General features: G+C 38.4%; 1 protein-coding gene across 4 annotated transcripts in view; it reads right to left on the reverse strand.

The window, feature by feature from the left end:
* Window positions 1–3,631: 3,631 nt before the first annotated feature.
* Window positions 3,632–14,524, reverse strand: part of BICC1 (BicC family RNA binding protein 1) — a 332,167-nt gene continuing 321,274 nt past the window's right edge. For 2 of the 4 annotated variants that reach the window (XM_033208724.1, XM_033208727.1), the window contains one exon: window positions 6,150–6,280. In XM_033208724.1, coding sequence (XP_033064615.1) covers window positions 6,150–6,280 — 131 coding nt within the window. Of the gene's footprint in view, window positions 6,281–12,138; window positions 12,218–14,524 lie in introns of all 4 variants that reach the window. The other 2 variants (XM_033208726.1, XM_033208725.1) reach the window with 2 other exon arrangements.

Genomic DNA, 14,524 nt, shown 5'->3' on the forward strand with positions numbered 1-14,524 from the left:
TCTGAGATAGGGTCTTGCTCTGTCACGCAAGTAGGAGTGCAGTGGCATAAACACAGCTCACTGCAGCCTTGGCCTTCTGGGCACAAGTGATCCTCCCACCTCAGCCTCCACAGTAGCTGGGCTTATGGGCATGCACCACACACGTGGCAATTTTTTTTTTTTAATAGAAATGAGGTCTCCCTATATTGCCCAGGCTGGTCTTGAACTCCTGGGCTAAAGCAATCCTCCTGCCTTAGCCTCCCAAAGTGCCAAGATTACAAGCACGAGCCACCACTCCAATCCTGGCTGTTATTAATATCAGTCTATGATTCTGTTAAAGAGGGGAAAAAATAAGGAAATGTCACCCACCTACGTCCCCAAACTTATAAAACTGGAAAATTTATCCATAGCGACTTTGAATCAAATTGTATCAGCAATTTGGACAAAAAGTCAATTGTGCCTGGGTGAAAATTTTGTTTGAACATAAATTGTTTTCTAGATGTTTTGCTAAGGTCTTTTAATGTCTAATTCCCACAGCCTCTCTATGAGGAATTAAGCAGCAGTGAAGACAGTGAGTTCAGAGTCATTTGTTTTCTCTGGCCTGGAAAAAAAGGGCCACACACACCCAATTATTGAGCTACTCTTTTTTCCCTCCTGTAACTCATCCAAACATCCTATTATGAAGTTGAAACATTTCGGTTACTGTAATTTTTTCCTAAAGATTCTGGTTCCCACACTGAAATTCTGCCTCCTAAATCAGATTCAGACTCCAATTCCCAAAATCTGTTCCAAACACATTCATGGCCTAACCCTTGAGAAAGGGAACTTCAAGCTCCACTTGCCTCCTTTCAGAGTGAGTCAAAGTATTTTAAAAAGCAACAAAAATGTGAAATCCCTTGATGAAGTGTTTTTGAAGTGTCCTGGCCATGTCTGTAGGAATGGTCAAATATTATCTAACTCTGTTCACTTTTTAAAGTGAAAAATAACTAAACAGCACAAATACAGGCAGATGGCTCTTTTCAAAAGAAAAGCCAAGTTCATTATACGCACACAAAGGGCGTTTGTATGAGATCCTGTGGTAGTGGTGGGCAGAGAGAAATAAAAGTGGGAGAAATTCAGCAACCAGGGCTAGGATGGAGGTGATCTTGTGGGTGACAGGGAGTGAATACCATTTAGGGTAATGAGAACTTTTGGGGAATAGGGCCATTAGGCACAAAATATATGACTATTAGAATTGGCTACTAATCTTCTCCACCCATATGGAGAGCCCAGTTTTCAACACTCTGGTGAATCAGAGACTTCAAAGAATAAAATAAAAAGCAAGCAAGTAAGGTACAGAAATCTGACCCTGACCTTCAAGACAGGGTTCTGAGTTCAACCTTATTAACCAGGAGGTGGGTCCCTGGGACTGGAGTTTACAGTTCTGACATTTGGGCACAGGAAATGGGCTTTCTCCTTCTGATACAGAAGAATTATGAACACAATGAGGATCCCTGATGGGCAAAGATACGCCCTTGCAGTGAAAGGAAAATCCTGTTAGTCATAATAGTAGCTGTAATTAATTCACTGTTCACTCTGTGCCTTGTACCGTGCAGAAAAATTTACACACAGCTTCTCTTTATCCTTTCAACTATTCTCAGAGGTAAATATTATTTCCATTTCACAGATGAGGACTCCTAGACACAGAGAAATTTACCCGAGGTCTATGGACAAGATCTAAATGCATGTTTGTAAAACGACAAAGTCCAAAGTCTTTACTTCTCAGCCAGATGACCTGTTAAGTTATCCAAAAGGCTGTTTGAGGAGAAGAAAGGAAGCTGACTTACCTAGAGTGGGACTGTAGGAGAATCATGGCCTCTGGTGACGACTGGAATATTTAATACATTGACTAAACATCAGATTATCAAAATTAGGTTAAATGCACTTCAATACATTTGAATTCACAAAATTACTAAGTATGTAAGCCAGGATAAATTCTGAGCTAATTTAACAGTATATACCAGGATTTATATAGCCAAGGGAGTGACGTTCCCTTGGAAACAGTCATCTAAGGAGACTCTATTTATTGCACTATTGTCTTGTGGGTGGTCTACATTTGGAATTAACTTCCAAGTATTAATGCATTCTTTGGAGTATTCTTGGTAACAAAAATCACGTTCAGGCAAACTTGATTTCTAAAAACTCCAAAGTAACCTGGAGTCAAGTCTAAGAAGTGATGAGTCCTCGGCCATTATCATCATAGGGTATAGCTATAAAGCAGTAGAACATAGCACTTTGGGCCACACGCTCCTTTTCAAAAGGTGATTAAACCCGTGGAACCTAGAGATAGGGAGGGAGGGGGAATGAGAGGAAGGAATATTTTTGCATTTGAAAGGCTTGTTTCAACTTGGTGGGTACTTTTAACAGGATTTTTTTTTTTTTTTTTTTTTTAGATGGAATCTCACTCTTCGCCCAGGCTAGAGTGCAATTATTGTGATCTCAGCTCACTGCAATCTCTGCCTCCTGGGTTCAAGCAATTCTCCTGCCTCAGCCTCCAGAGTCGCTGGGACTACAGGCGTGCAACGCCATGCCCGGCTGATTTTTATATTTTTAGGGGAGATGGGATTTCACCATGTCGGCCAGGTTGGTCTCGAATCCCTGACCTCATGTGATCCGCCTGGCCCCAGCCTCCCAGAGTGCTGGATTACAGGTATGAGCCACTGTGCTCAGCCACTTTTAACAGTTTTGTTAAAAACGGGTTTCTAGAGAGCTCTCTCGAGTCCCCCTGGAGTGTGGTAAACCATGGAGACCCATATGAAGGGTGGGGATAGTCCATCCTCCAACCTCTCCCTCTTTAGCGCCACCTTTCTCCATTTAGAATTCAAGTTCAAGGAGGGCAAGGGATTTTGTTTTATTCATGACTGTTCCTAGACCAGAGCCTGACATTTACTATTTATGTGTCATTAGTATGTATATAATGAACCGAATAAGTAATACATGAATAATTTAATATTGGGTCACAGGTAAGATTCCAATTATCAAAAGAATTTTTGTTTTAGAAACAATGTTTAAGAACCACTGCCATGGATAATTCAGGGGCAATATTCCTGGAGGCATAATGTGTGGAGGGCTAGGTTTTCTTTAAGATTTAGCAAAATCTCAGAATAAGTAAGAGAGTGTCAATTCCGTTTAGCATGAGTCCAGTGAGCATCTCAGTGCATGGCATGGTAAACACACAGTGTGACAGATAACACAATGGCAGTCTCTGAAAGGGGAACCTGGATCAAAAAGCCCAGGATCACGTCAGCCTTTACTGATAAATGAGGTTGTCAAAGCGGTCATACACTTGAGTCTTTATAAAAGAAAAGAAATAACAAGAATAAAATCTGTTCTAGAATGTTACTCTTTTGTATGTACCTATGGGTGGCCTAAGAAACAATCATTGATGACTGGTCCTGGATTCACTGACTAAAATAAAGTGCTTTGGTTGCTGGTTGAAAATGAGGAATGTCAATGCAAAATAAGAGAACACAGAATGCATATGCAGTTCTACTGCAGAAACATCTTTCAACTTTGCCGAAAATGGCCAAAAAAAGAATTATTTCTTAGAAAACAAAGATAGGCATAGAGTTTATGCGTACAGATTTGCTTTTTAAAAAAGACACACTTCATCTAGCAAGAGCAATACAAAGGGGTTATATAAATTTATTTTTCATGTAACAATTGATTCGGTTAGAAAAAATTCCCATTTTCAATGTTAATTCCATCTCTCATTTTTGGAAAAAAATCACTAAAAGGACAAAAACCCACAGAAAAATACAATCTGTATCTGTTCTATATTTACAGATAACCAGTCACTATTAAGGCGCAGATTAAAAGTTAACATTTATTCAAATCATCAAAATATTTTGTGCATCATATAACAACTCTGTATACTGTAGTGTCATATTCCCTTCATTGCATCAAGAGAAAGTGAGAGAAATAATTTCCAGTGTTTTTATTTATTTTTAGCCACCCTACTTAATCTAATTTAAGTGGGACAGTTTCCCCTTTGGCATATCAAAGCACTGTTCATACATCAACTTAATACTGCATATTCATTCTATCTTCCTCCTGTTGCAAATGCATGGTAGAGAGCTGGGAAAAGAGCTCCAAATGATTATTATCTGGGAAGGTCTTATTAAAAACAACATTTAGAGTACTGAGTTGTTGAACAGGACACAAATCTGGTATTGTTAACCTGTGTTAAATGTTTAGCATGATGCATTAATACAATCAAATAAGATGGATGATCATCACATGATCCACAAGACCATTTGTACACATATGCACAGGATGAGTAAAGGGAGTGATTCAGTTCAACATCCTTAAGCAGATAAGGCTTAGTTTAATTTAAAAAGGGCAGTCCCTCAGTGCCAGTTATAATTGATAATTTTATGACAGGTCCATTATCTATGCCTTCAAGGTAACAAATACCATATTTTAAAGTGAAAAATTTTCTGTGTGCAAAATGCCTCTTCAATTCCTGTTCTTACTGTAATGGTCAGACTCAGCCATGGAAAAGTGTCAGGCAAGTATTTCTTATCCCATATTTATATAAAAGTACCCAACTCTTGTATATGCTTATCTAATGCCTTCTGCTGAGAGCACGTGAGAGTGGCTCATGTCCATGTAGAAAATCTTGACTACTGGACATAAATAACTCTTTACAGTACAGGTAACTGACAACATTTCCTATGGGAAAGTTTTCTAACAAATTAATATACTTGGAAATAATATTGCTTTGAAGAAAGAAAGGCACTTTAGTGATTTTCTTCATGGATTAAAAACATTTCATAAATCTATAAGATCTCTGAAAAGACCCAGGAAACAATGTTGCCTGATTTCTTGGACTTTCACAGTATAAGACTGTAATAATGACTCTAGCCACTTAAAAAATATATTTTGTTTTTCCTTCAGAACTTAGCTGTCTTTATGAACTGTCACCCTGGAGGCTTCAAATAAGCCTGTTCATTCTCAACAAACGTAAGTCTACTTCAAGCAGACAGATAGGGTTTTAGGAAAGTCCTGTGGCCATACGGAACATAGCTAACGTGTACATGATAAGGATTGTAATCTATTTCTCTTCATAATGGCAACAGTGCTGTCTTGTCAGATGATTATTTGTCTTTTTAAATAAAGTGACAATCTAGGGCTCCAGTTATTGAATGTTGTCCATTCTCTACCATAAATCTCTAGTAAATATCAATTTCATCAATTATGTACTGTATGCTTATAATACCTAAAAATAAAAGTTTGATATAAATAAATGTCCTTTAGTGGCAATATACTAAAAAACAGCCCTTTGCTTCCAGACAACCATTAAAATCATTTTAGCATTACAGGCAGCAGCTAAGTATGATGACTGCAAAGGGTTAATACTGCAAAGTCCATTTGGTCTTTCTTTGCACCTATTACTGTGAACTAGGTCCATTGCTAGGTGTTTCTAGGATGCTAACATACATGAAACAGAATTGGTCCAGAAGCAAGCGGAGTCACTTAAGTTTCCCAAAGTCACAGAATATTCTGCACAGAAACTAAGATCCAGTACCATTTCAAATAAGTTTGATGCAGTCAGAAAAATGTGACTAACTCTGATCTGTACCAACATGTAGGTGACATGAAAATGAGAGAGATGGAGACAGGAAGAATTTCCACAGGACAAGAAATTAGAACGTGTAAAGTGCTGAAAGACCGCAATAATTATTTTAAAGCAGTACCAGAAAATTCCACTTTGATTATTTTCTAAAAATCCCCAAATACCAAAACAAAACAAGCAAACAAAATAACTTCTAAGTTCTCTGGCATCCCAGATGTCAATTCATCCTTCATTTTAAGTAAAAAAAAAAAAAAAAAAAAATCAGTGCATATGTTATATAGGTAAATAAAAACAGGAAATAAAGCCCTATCCTCATATTGCAAATTCTGTCCAACTGCCATTTTAAAAAGGTAATCCACATTTGGTGTTCTGCATGACATCACAAGAACATCTCTCTTTTCTTCCTTTTTGCCATAAAGTACAGGTGCGAATAAGATGCTTTGGTCCTGATATCAGACACCCAGAGTGCTGAGGACGGTGTGCTGTGAAGGCTGTTCCCATCTCCTGTGTCCACTTTACAGTTAGTCAGCGGGCATGTGCCAAGAGGGCGCTGCTACCAGCGGCCACTGACACTAGCAATGTCTGAGTGATACTGACGGGGTAGCCTTCCACTCGCTCCACCTTCCAGGAAAGAGGTGCGTGCATTTGGCGATTCAAAAAGCTTTCTTCGGTTTTTATTTAGTTCTAGAGAGAGAGAGAGAGAATTGTTAGGAGCTCAAGAGAAGTTCTATGTATACTACAGGACATAGCACTAGAGCTCAGAAAATGGTGACGTGGTAGGTTTTTTGAGGAAAGTCAAGTCTGGCAGCAAAAGGAAAACTTTAGTTGATGATCAAGGCATTTCTGAAATACTAGAAAGTATGGTATAAAAGACAGCATATTGATAGTCTAGAGAACAAAGAATAGCAAATAGTTTTTGTTGCAATTCGTAAACTCCTGCCAGCAAAGTATCTATTATAGTCTGTAAACTATATTGGAGGATATACCATTCTCAGGACTCTCTAACCAAATTAAACAGTTTGACCTACTCCAAAGGTCATTTCAGAGGCGAGGAGAACCACCAAAGCTCGTGAAAGGACGTATGACTGAAGGCACAGAAAATTATTACAGCTACTGAACTCATTCATGTCAAACACGGCAATCATTTAGTTATTAAAGTCAGATATGAAAAGAAGACCCCACACCTAAGCACAGGGATATTGGAGGAGCACCCTGAAGTACAGCTGACCCTTGAATAATGCAGAGGTTGAGGTAAAAACCCTTCTGCTCCCATGTAGTCAAAAATCCCTGTATAACTTTGGATTCCCTGAAAACTTTACTAATAGCCTATTGTTGACCAGCAGCCTTACCAGTAAGTTGATGAACACATGTTCTGTATATGTATTTTATATTGCATGTTTACAATAAACTAAGCCAGAGAAAACACTAAGAGATTCATTAGGAAGAGAAAATATATTTACGTATTCATTAAGTGCAAGTGAATGATCACAAAGTCTTCCTCCCTGTCGTCTTCCCGGTGAGTAGGTTGAGGAGGAGGAGGAGAAGGGGTTGCTCTTGCTGTTTCAGGCACAGTAGAGGTTCATCAAGAGGTAGGGGTGGTGGAAGGAGAGGCAGGCATATTTGGTGTAACTTTACAAAAATACATCATAATTTCTGTCTGCCATTTTTGCTTTTTTCATTTCTTTAAAAATGTTTCTATATGGTACTACTCGTTCTTCCACTGTTTTGTCATAGAAGAATCCATGTCATTAAAAAAAATCAGAAGCAGTCTTGAATAATCGGAACTCTTCTGCCAGACTGTCTAATGTCCGTTGCTTTCTGGCACTGCTTGCTCTGTCTTCCTCATCGTCTGGCAGTGGTTCAGAAACACTCATCGCCATCAAGTCATCTCTGTTAATTCCTCTGGTGTGGTATCTATTAGCTCTTGAATTTCTCCAAGATCTGATCTTGAAATTCCTCACTCACCCTTTACCTTTATTTTATTATTATTTTTTGCCATATCCACAATTTCTTTCATGATTTTCTTAACTGGCTCTATGGTAAATCCTGTGAAGTCATGCACAACATCTGGATACAGTTTTTTTTTCCAGCAGGGATTCATTGTTTTGGACCTGATGGCTTCATAGCTTTTTCTGTAACAACAATGATATCTCCAATGGTGTAATCCTTCCGGCTTTTCATAATGTTTTCTCTATCCGGGTTCTCTTCTATAACCTTGACAATTCTTTCCATAAAGTACCATGTGTAACAATCCTTAAAGGTCCTTATGACCACCTGATCTAGAAGCTGAATTAGAGACTCTGTGTTTGGAGACAAGTTAACTAGTTTGATGACTCTGATGTTAAACACAGGGGGTTTCCAGTGGCCAGGGCCATTATCCAACATTAAAAGAACTTTAAAAGTCAGTCTTTTACTGGCAACTTACTTCCTGACTTCAGGGAAAAAGTATCAATGGAACCAGTCTAGAAAAAGCATTCTTGGTATCCATGCCTTCTTGTGCTACAACCAAAAGACTGGTGGCTGGTGTTTATCTTTTCCCTCCAAGGCTCAAGGGTGGGCAGCTTTATACATAAGGGCAGTCCTGATCATGAACGTGACTGCATTCGCACAAAACAGCAGTCAGCCTATCCCTTCCTGTCTGAAATTCGGGTGTTCATTTCTCTTTCTTACTAATAAAAGTCCTTTGTGGCATTTTTATTTTTTCCAGAATAGGACCCTTTCATCTGCATTAAAAACCTGTTCAGGTGTACAATCTTTCTCCTCAATTATTTTCTTAACCGTGTCTGGGAACTCATCTGCTATCTCGTGGTTGACAAAAGCTCCTTCTCTTGTTATCTTCACATTTGTTAAGCCAAACCTCTTTCTACAATTAACATACCATCTTTTGCTGTCATTAATTTCTCTAGCTTTAGATCCTTCACCTTCCTTTTGCTTTAAGTTGTCATATAGACTTTGCTTTTTCTTGAATCATGGAGTCAATAAGTATGCTTTTTTATAACAATCCTGCACCCACTCTAAAAGCTGCATTTCCAATGCAAGATAAAAAAGGTATTTTGCAAAAAGTGTAAGGCTTTTGCATCTGCTGGTGTAGCTGTAGCAATGTCTTCTCAAATTTCCTTTTCTTTTCCTTTTTTTTTTTTTTTTTTTTTTACAATAGTCATTATGCTGGATTCACTTATCTTGACATGGTGGGCAAATGCAGCTACACACCTCAATCTGCGGTACATATCAAACAATTCAACTTTTTCTCATGATGTCATGACTTTTCTTTGCTTTCGAGAGCCCTAGTGGCACTTTATGTGGGTTCTATGGTGTTATTCAAGGTCTATGGTGCTGTACTAAACACAATGAAAAATACCCAAGAACTGTGAGAGATCACTTGTAACTGTGATATACAACTTACTGGAGAGATTAACTGCTCATGTGGAGATTAGTGTACAGTGCTTTAAGCAGATACTTGTAACAATTGAGCTCACCGCAGTAGCAACAGGTGGCTGTGAAATTATTACAGTAGTACTGTATATAACAGTTAATTTTATGCAGTTATGATTTAAAATGCCTTTATGTTTGTTTACATTTCTCTCTGCTGCCAATGGTGCCATATATGGTCTGTAAGGTTTTGATAAATTTTAACATGTTAGAATAGATGTGTATATTGTATGGTAGTAAATGAGAAAATAGACTAGTATCTGTATATATTTCACACATACGCGTTCTTGACATATCTAACTTTTTCTTAATGTTTTTTAATATTTCCAGGCTATGCAGTTTGGAAGTTTTTTCAAGTTGTCACAAATCTCCAAAAATATTTCCAATATATTTATTGAAAAAGCTCTGTGTATAAGTGAACCTGTGCAGTTCAAATCCATGTTGTTCAACAGTCAACTGTATTAAGCCACAGCCCCCATGGCTCTGCCAACTCATGAAGCCTACACTTCTTGAGTCAGAAAGAGTTTTAGAAAGAGGCATATGAGTAGGTTTCTTTGAATAAAAAATTAATCTAGTAAAACAATCGTATCAGCTTAGAAAATTAATGCTCACAAACAACAAATACTTGAATCTAAAATTTCAGGGCAGACCTGAGGTGTCCTATTAGAATTGTAAAGAAATTAGAGTATTCTGAAAACACTGTTTAGTTTGTCTTTTGCCAACTAAAAGTTATTAACTGGAAAGGTAAACAGTTAATTGAAACAGACTACCTTGTTTTATGAGTATGCATCAACCTCCGCCCCCACCTCAAAATCACTGATGTAACTCGTTCTGACAAACTCATGCAAGTACACAGAATCATCAGAATATGCAAATTAGGCTTTTGATACCAACAAATGCAAATACCCTCAAATTTATTCTGTTTAAAATAGATTAGAGGGATTATGTAATTGACTTGCTTCAAGCTGTCTCTTTGAGGGGCTAGCGCAGGTGGTTCACCTTATATTTGCAAGGTACTCAGTACTTTTTAAGTCACACACACACAATCCCCTTTTGAATTGTGAGGTTACAATGTAAGACGGCCGGGCGCGGTGGCTCAGGCCGGGCGCGGTGGCTCAAGCCTGTAATCCCAGCACTTTGGGAGGCCGAGACGGGCGGATCACGAGGTCAGGAGATCGAGACCATCCTGGCTAACACGGTGAAACCCCGTCTCTACTAAAAATACAAAAAAAAAAAAACTAGCCGGGCGACGTGGCGGGCGCCTGTAGTCCCAGCTACTCGGGAGGCTGAGGCAGGAGAATGGCGTGAACCCGGGAGGCGGAGCTTGCAGTGAGCTGAGATCCGGCCACTGCACTCCAGCCTGGGCGGCAGAGCGAGACTCCGTCTCAAAAAAAAAAAAATAAAAAAAAACAATGTAAGACAGGGCCATCTACAGTAATGCTGAAGACACAGACTCAGGTTGTAACAGACTGCATGGAGTTAAGGATGACCATATGACCAGACACGCTTCTGTGGCCAAGTTCTGGAAGATGACCAACACCCTTAACATTTTACCCCACTGCCTTCCAAAATGTAAACGCATGCCCTATATGGTCAAAACAACAGTGGAGACATCTCTCTTTTGTTCATATATAGGTCTTAGGACAGAAGAAAAATAACAAGGATTCATTAGGCTTATTGTACGACAAGCACTTTACATTTATTTTGCCCTGTTCAAGTCTTCTTTAAGGGATAGATAATATTACCATTCTCCATTTTACAGGTGAGAAAACTGATTTAAAAAATAGACTACGTCACTTGCCCACACAGGTACTAAGTGACAGAGGTAAAACTTCGCATGCCTGAGGGAAAGGTCAATGCCCTGAGCACTGGCCTTCAATGACCCACTGGACAGTGAAGACCAACCGAGGCATCAGGAATACAAATCTGAGAAATCGGTATTTCCAACTATGGCAGATAACAGAGCTTTATTTGCTATTTTAACGTACCAAATTTAATTTTTAAATAGAAAAACCCAGCTTCACTCTGAAGAAGCAAGGAAGGTAACTTTACAAGCAAAAGACACATGCCAGCATGCATACAGATGGCTGTTGTTTCAAGTTCCTCCAGAAACACAGTGGCAATGACATTCCTATTAAAAGTTGAATACATGTATCTTATTAACACACACACACACACACACACACACACACACGCACACAGTACTTCAAAATTCAGAAATCAAGACAGAATTGAATATATTTAAAGGCAAACTTAATAGAAGCGTTAAGAATAAATGAATCCCCTTAAGTACACAGCCTGGAAAAGTTTTATCATCTTCAAGCTAGGGACTATCTTCAGCCTCCATTTTTCACGGGGGAATAATATACAATTTGGGAGAACATTCCCACTTTACAGCAAAGAAAAAAGAAGGAATGAGACCAAACAACATTCTCCTTTAGCACATACAACACATATAACTGAGCACATGACAACAACTGGGCCATGAAGACAAAGTTTTTCAAAATAAATATTAAAAACTTTACTCTGAAAAGACACATCAGCTAGATCTTTGAAACGGTAAAATGATCACAAGGGAATCCAACCCTAACCGATACAGTTTCTAAGACAGTGTGTGTGTGTGTATATATATATATATATATATATCCGTAACCGATACAGTTTCTAAGACAGTGTGTGTGTATGTGTATATATATATGTTTTGTTTGTTTGTTTTTGGGAGACGGAGTCTCCCTCAGTTGCCCAGGCTGGAGGGCAGTGGCGCAATCTCGTCTCACTGCAAGCTCCACCTCCCAGGTTCACGCCACTCTCCTGCCTCAGCCTCCCAAGCAGCTGGGACCACAGGCACCTGCCACCATGCCCGGCTAATTATTATTATTATTATTTTTTGTATTTTTAGTAGAGACGGGGTTTCACTGTGTCAGCCAGGCTGGTCTCATATTTATGTTTTTAAATGTGATGCACAGAGATAAATCTTCCAGAGAGGTTATCAAGGTCAAGTCCTACTGAAGAGACTTTAGAATTGTTGTTGTTGCTGTTGTTTTTTAAATGATAAGGCAAACTCCTCTAATATTTTTCAGTAAGCCTAAGGGATGGTTTGGGAAAATACCAACCTTTTTCTTTGAAATTCCAAGGTTCACACAATCCTGGCAGCTCTCAGGATCTTGTTGCGGATCTGAACAGAGTCACAAACTAAAAGAATAGGTCGGGAAATGTTAGATCTACCTGAGGCCGTAGTGGGAAGCCTGTCGACAGGATGCTAAGCATCCTTTCACTGAGTCCCTGTACATTTAACCAATCATGACCATATTCTGAGAGAAATCTGTGAATTTTCCAAAAAAAAAGTGGATTTGGGGAAAAAGAGATCAAATTTATACTTTGATCCATCTCCGTTAGAGATAAATTTCATCTACTGCTATAACATTAAATGTATTTTGGCCTGAGATTAAAAATAAAACAAAACCTTATACTGAAAGAATCACTCAGATTATAAGTTTAAAGTCTACAAAATTAAAAAGGAATTTTAGGCAAACTCTGGATCTAACCAATCTGTAACCATAAGACAAATGTGAGTCCAGACTGCCCAGCTATACTGCATCTACAGGGAGACAGACTGTTCTGGGACTATCAATGGATGTCTTTGTTATCAGATAAGCTGAATTGGAGAAAGAAGCTTTGCTTTTTGATGAAGAATTTTCTCAATAAAAATGTATTGCTTTCAGAGAAAATAATTTACCAGGTTCAAACAAATGCACTCAACAAAGTAAGACAAAATTATTTTTAAAATAATCAAGTCCTTTATGCTGTGCAGAGCAGCCATAAAGCATTTTAGTCGGTCTCAAACTCCGTTTAAAAGCAAGAGGACCTGGTGAACCCCACTGAGAGAGGAAGTCTGCAAAAGTACTATATAATAACCTCAATAGAATGACAAAGAAGATAATGATTAGAAAAAATATTATTTTTTTTTAAAATAGAGAACTTGAAACCTGATTCCCATCTTACCTCCCCCAAAAGATACTAATAAATTCCAGAGTAAAGAGATTGATGATCTATCTACAACCCATGAACGTATTTACAGCTATCTGCTTGTTGCTAAAAGCATTACAGAATTCGGAATTGGGTTGGGACACCAAAAAATGAACTTAGTTTTCACTATATCCTCACTGCCATTCCATGAACCTCTAGTGCAAGACTATGGAGCTCTGGACTATGCCCTTCACTGACATAAAATTGCTGACTTGCAGGCATATTTCAACAGTATAGGTATGGTGAATGCACAAGCTAATCACATTTCAAATATAAATTTCATTTGCAAATTAATAAAAGAATATGAAAACTGTTAAAGTTAGCTTGAGTCTAGGGATAGCCCCCTGAGGCTGAGCTTTACAGAAAACAAATTTAAAAGGTTACTCTATTATCACAGATGGTAAAAAGAACAAGTAATAAAACTACAGTTTTGTCCATTTTCACTAAGCCTGATGATATCACATGAAAGGATAGATCTTAGAAATGTAAGGTGACCTTTGTACAATCACAAATTCCAATCTACCTTCATGGTTAATAAACCAAAACCAAAGGTTTGGAAACTCACTCAACGACTCATGACTTAGCATAGGTAAAGCCCAGATCTCCTATTTGAATCCAGTGTTCTTTCCACTATACCAAGATGATCTTATGAGCAGGAATTATGTGTCTTCCCTGTTGAGTTCCATTAATAGAGCCTCTTGGGTACACACAGTATATCCGAGAAGAAATTTTAGAAGTTCTGGTAAAACTGATGAGTGTAGAACTCTATCCACAGAAGAACCTAATAGGTTGCCACCAGGAAGCTCAATGGCCAGATTTCCACTCCTATTTCAAGGCTGCTTTGCCTATATCTGCTTCAGATAAAGATTTCCTATGGGAAGATGGGTGGGGCATTCAAAATGCTGCTAAAATAAAATGGAAAACCACTGAGGTTTTAAATTTTATCTGCTGATCTGATTAGTGAACGCTGTCTGGAATGGACTTTCATCAGTTGGATGCAACTGCTGGCTTCACTGAGGCATAGCCTGCAAATTTAGTGTTGTGAAAAAGCATTCATTTTTCCACAGCACATGACACTTGGCTTCTGCCCCTGGTGTGTCTGTCTTTCTGAGACTGGGATACATATAAATTTGACATTCAAGAACTCTATTGGCAAGTCTTCAAAAACTAATCCCATTCCCTCCTTCAAATTTCCGCATATTTCTCTGAACACTTTTTTGAGGTTCATTACTACGTATTTGCCAACTCCTGACTCATCATCTGGCTCCATTCCTTTCAAATGAGTGGCACCCAATAAATATGTATAGAGCATTTTCTAAAATGTATATGCAACAGATGCACAAAGAAAGTGGCCTAGGGAGACAGACATTATTTTCCTTCATTCTGTGACTATCTTCAGGATACTATGTCCTGTGACTCATAAATTCTATTAAAACAGTGGGAAAACTAAGAAGAATTAAGACAAGTAACACT

The sequence above is a fragment of the Trachypithecus francoisi genome, unplaced genomic scaffold (genome assembly GCF_009764315.1).
Source record: "Trachypithecus francoisi isolate TF-2019V2 unplaced genomic scaffold, Tfra_2.0 Lachesis_group9, whole genome shotgun sequence".
Lineage (NCBI taxonomy): Eukaryota > Metazoa > Chordata > Mammalia > Primates > Cercopithecidae > Trachypithecus > Trachypithecus francoisi.